The 4,980-nt window shown below is 30.6% G+C and overlaps 1 protein-coding gene across 1 annotated transcript; it reads right to left on the bottom strand.

The window, feature by feature from the left end:
* Positions 1-2,135: 2,135 nt before the first annotated feature.
* LOC128289170 (uncharacterized) lies at positions 2,136-3,971 on the bottom strand. Its single transcript, XM_053025015.1, has 2 exons — positions 3,776-3,971; positions 2,136-2,483 (listed from the first exon to the last, which is right to left on the bottom strand). The coding sequence occupies exons 1-2, from the start codon at positions 3,877-3,879 to the stop codon at positions 2,174-2,176; spliced, it is 414 nt and encodes a 137-aa protein (XP_052880975.1). The 5' UTR covers positions 3,880-3,971; the 3' UTR covers positions 2,136-2,173.
* Between the last annotated feature and the right edge of the window lie 1,009 nt (positions 3,972-4,980).

Below are 4,980 nucleotides of genomic sequence, written 5' to 3'. Positions count from 1 at the left end.
TAATTTTCAAATCTAAACATGAAATAATAGTTGCTCTTACCCTTTATTTTTCTTTAGATGCTTGACGCTAGCATTTAATAAATATTTAAATATATAATAAGTCTGTAGTAAGCTATGTGTTATAGTATTAGAGAAGAGTCATGAATCACACATTAACTGTTTATTAAACACTACAGCAAAATTGATTTTTAGCGGCGTTTTTTAGGCCTTTAGCGCGCTTTTAAGCGCCACTAAAACTATTCATGGCGTTTTTCAAGCGCCAAAAAACGTCGCTATAGACAGACATAAATTTTGCGTTATTTGAAAAACGCCTAAAGATCAGACCTTTAGCGCGCTTTTCCCACAAACGCTAAAGGTCATAAAAATTAAAAATAATAAAATATTATAAAAAGTCCTGAAAAATATAAAAAATTAAAATTCATTATCAAAATATTGAGAAGAAGAATAATCTATGATATAAATACATCTCGCCAAACAAAATACCGCACTTATCATACTACACCGTAAATCTAACAAAATACAAATAGAACAAAATAATGATAGAATGCACACTTTAAGATAAACAGTTAGCTTAAACAAGTCGTCACTATGCATGAATTCACTAATCTGGACCATGTATCCAACAAAAACTCAAACACGAGAAAAAGAAAAAAAGTTAATGAATGACACATATAACATCAAATTAATAATAAAATATGCAATTAACAAGTCAATATTAACGCCACATATAACATCAAATTGCACAACTTAATATACTCAATACATTAGCGAAATAACATCACATTGAACAATGAATTTAACACATTCGAATAGATCAATTTTAAGCTCACTAATGGTTAATTTAGCATGTGAACAGATATAAATGTTTGCATTTACAGCATGGTTTAATCAACTTCAAGCAGGAAACTAAATGCTGTAAATTTCCAGCATTCAAATCATATATGGACAACATTAATATGACATTTTCGAGCACCTTAAAGACACATTTGGAAAATTTGAAGAACCATTAATCATGTTATTAATCATATATGCAAGAATTAGAATTTGTTTCGACAAAAATCATTGATCATGTTATTAATCATGTGCCTTTGCATTTACAAGCGTTGCATCTAAAACCTACATAGTTTAAATAAAAATATCACCAAATCCATGGCCTATCCTCAAACAATCTATTATTTAGATACGTAAACAAGTCAAAGAAAGCGACTCATGGCAAAGTATTTTCCGATCCACTATGTTTGTTGTTTTTATCTTTATTTCTTCCCTGAGTTCAACTTTAAATTTAAAGTTGCATAAAAAACATGACACGGGACAAGTGGCTTTGGCAAAAAAAGAAAAAGAAAATGCAAAACAAAGGAACTAATAGCATAACAAGGGACAAAGAATTGATTGACACTACTATCATCTAAAAATTCAAAATGAAAGACATAAATGTAGAAGTTCAACATTAAAGGACATAAATGCCAATGTTAAAGAAACTGGACCACGGTTAAACCAATTGGTTTGATTGTTTCTTATTTTATTTTTATGTTTAAACATTAATTTAATGTAAAATAAATAGTTAATATAATTAATAGTTAACAATAATAAGCATTTACCTTAATGGCATGGTCTTTAATTTAAGAAAAGGAAAAAAATAATTGGTTTTTACCTGTTCAATAAATAACTAGTTTTGATTGGTTTGAATATTACCCAATTCTTAGATAATGCAAGGACTGGACAGCGAACCTTAATTGGTTTTAGTAATACATTACATGTGGTTTAGCTAGTAATATTTTCTCTGCATAATCTTTTACAAGCTGCAATTGTAGCATCAAAGACTGAAGCCAAAAGGAGAAATTGAATGTCACTTACCCTTGCGTTCCTTGGTTCAATGTATTTCCCAGATAGAGAATTTTCTTCATGAGATCCTTCAATTTAAGGAAATTTTGTACCTATATAACCAATACAAAAGTTGTAAGATAAGAACGAATAAACACTGCCTCATCAACAACATTAATGATATACCTCATTACATGCGAATTTACAGATTTAAGCTCCTTTTAAATTCGAAACCGCAAGTGGTAAAAAATGTAAGAACAGAGGATAAACAAGTGATTCAATAAAAGAAAAAGGAGAAACAAGAAGGAGATTAATTATTGAATAATATTGTAAATTTATCAAATCAGATTTACTATGGAGATACCGCCAAACCTGAGTTCGGAACTGAATCTTGAAACAAAACACTCTTAGTTTTGACTCTACTCGTGGCACTTTCATCATTTTTGAAAGATACATTATCTGCCCATTCTTTCCTTTTCTTTCTCATTTTTGAATTAGATAGAACCCATACTACCACTAAGAACCAAGGCAGCTCTGACTGAAGCACAAAGCCTACTTTACCCGAACAGAGATATAAAATCAATAGCCTCTTGCAGTTCCTCTTTTCCCATCGAGAGGAGTAAGGATTTGGCAGCAAGATACACATCTTCAGGGCCACCAACCTGGATCACATGGCATTTTTTTTCATAAGTTTAATACTACCTAAAAGTGTTGCCAACCTAATATCATTTGTGTTTCTAAAATACCAGACTTCTGTGGCAACTAATCTTACATGCATCATTGAAAATATAAAGTAAAAATTATAATATCTTGCAATGAAATTGATACTAAACAGTAAACTCACGAACAAGGTTAAAATAATTGGAAAAATATTTACTAGTAGACTCCTATCCTGGGGAAGAACTAAAGAAGGTTGGGAAGAAGTTTAATGAGTGTCCATATACATTCAATGGAAAACAATATATAATAGGTCAACTCTAGCAAAAGAAGGTGATCCAAAATGAATTCGTACCATGAAAGTAAGTGAACCAGCTTCAGCAACTACAACACCTCTAGAGACGGGAGCATCCAACATGACAGGGTTCTCCCAATTCTCTACATAAGTTATATGAATTCAAACTGAAAAAATATATGTGTTTAGTGTGTGTGGATGTATATTTATTTAAAGATGAAGGTTGCAAAGGAATGAAGACATATCATGCAGGTTCATCTCAAATATAGCTGTCTCATTCTCATGTTTGAATGTTAATGTCAACACAATGGTGATCCCAAATTAACATCTAACACCAGAAGTCCAATGTTGCTGTTGTTGAAAGAAAAAACTTATTTAAATAATAACTTTCATGAAATTTTTAAATAGTTTCAACTTTAAATTAAGTATAAATTTATTAATAGTTTTATAACCTTAAATATAATTTATCTAGAAAAGTTTAAAGACAGAAAAAAAGAAGATATAATTTAAGTACCAGTAATATATAAACTTTCAATATATTTTATTACAGCCTGCAATAGTTTTTGTTCATTATATTATATAAGATCTCGCAATTTCAATATATAAATTATATTTACAAAACAAAACATTACGGAAAAAAACTTTAATTGAAGTTATACTTTAAGTTCAAAGATAAAAAGACACTCTATATGGCATTTGATATTTTGTAAAAAATGATTTTAATCATTTTTCAACTGAATTAATATCAAGAACTAAAATATAATATAAAATCATAGATAAATATCTCGGGAGATAACGTGAGTCAGACAGAGAATGGTTTTTAAAGAGAGCTTCTACTTCATCCCAAAACCAACAGAAAACAGCAAATTCTATGGCTACGGAGGAAGAGAAAGGAAAATAGTTAGAAATTAAAAGAACAATAATCATAACACAAATTAAAGTTGAAATAGTACAAGATTTAAGCACAAAGGGCTAAAATTATATCAAAGAGAATTGATGCACCTGTATAGCTCGTTTTTCCCCTTGGAATTTGGGTTTAAGATCCCCATTGGTCTCCAAAACCCCAGCAACATTTTCCTTGTCATTGCCATTGCCATTTCCAGCATAATTAGAAAAGCTGTTGTTTAAGTGTAGACGGAGTGCTAATCATCATATTTTCTCCCACTAAACAAAGTCAGACTGGGAATACCACTGTGTCTATCCCTATAAAGAATATTAAATGTGTATGAAAGGTGTAACGCCCCAATTTTGGAATCCAAAGAATGTTGGCATAGGTTTAATTATGTTAGTGGGCCTCTAGAAAGCCCAAGCTTAAGATAGAACCCGACAATTTTAGTTAATTTTTGTTCCATAAGAAAAGGGGTGAAATTATGAAATAGGACCTATGTGAAAATGTTTGAAAGTGCTATAGGCTAAATTGAAGTGGCCAAATAAATAGGAGTGCAAAATAGGAGGATTTGCATGACAAACCTCCCATTTTACATGAAGTGGCCAGCCATCATGTTGTTATAGACAAAATGTACACTTGATATCCATAATTTATGGTACAAATTGATACAAATTGATAATAGGTTAGGTAAATGTTCCTTGATAATAGGTTAGGTAAATGTTCCATGATAATGGGTTAGGTAAATGTTTCATGATAATAGGTTAGGTAAATGTTCCATGATAATGGGTTAGGTAAATGTTTCATGATAATGGGTTAGGTAAATGTTTCATGATAAGAATTTCATGTCTTTTGTATTAAAGAATTAAATGGATGAAATATGAAGTTTTATTAAAAGAAAAAGGGGTGAAAAGAACAAAGTTTTGTCCATCTTTGTTCATCATAGCTGAAAGTTAGAGAAGAGAAAGGAAAGGAGAAAGCTCTTGAGTATTTGGTCATTAGGAGGAGGAAAATTGAAGGTAAGTTCTTGGTACCTTGCTTCTATTTTGAGGTTCATGAGTTCTTCTTGATTCTACCTTAACTCTTGAAGTATATTTTGATTTTTAGTTGTGTTGTGAGCATTTAGTCATGAATTAAAATGAAGGAAATGGTTGTTGTTTCATGTTCTTTTGATGAAAATGGAAGATATGTGAAGTTGAGCCAAACAAATGAGCATGCATGTGCCTTAGATGCTAAAGGGAAAAATCGGCTAACATGTTGTACTTTAAAATGATGAAATGGAGATTATGCTTAAGTAAAAATCATAGATATGTGATGATTG

Source organism: Gossypium arboreum, unplaced genomic scaffold (genome assembly GCF_025698485.1).
Source record: "Gossypium arboreum isolate Shixiya-1 unplaced genomic scaffold, ASM2569848v2 Contig00579, whole genome shotgun sequence".
NCBI classification, from domain to species: domain Eukaryota; kingdom Viridiplantae; phylum Streptophyta; class Magnoliopsida; order Malvales; family Malvaceae; genus Gossypium; species Gossypium arboreum.
Note: the sequence above shows the minus strand (reverse complement) of the source record. Positions and strands in the feature narration are given on the sequence as shown.

Excerpts from the sequence above, each read along its gene's own strand:
- LOC128289170 (XM_053025015.1), bottom strand. The coding sequence starts at position 3,879 with ATGCTGGAAATGGCAATGGCAATGACAAGGAAAATGTTGCTGGGGTTT. Across the intron at positions 2,484-3,775 it reads GGGAAAAACGAGCTATACAG|GTTGGTGGCCCTGAAGATGT; the intron begins GTGCATCAATTC and ends CATGTGATCCAG.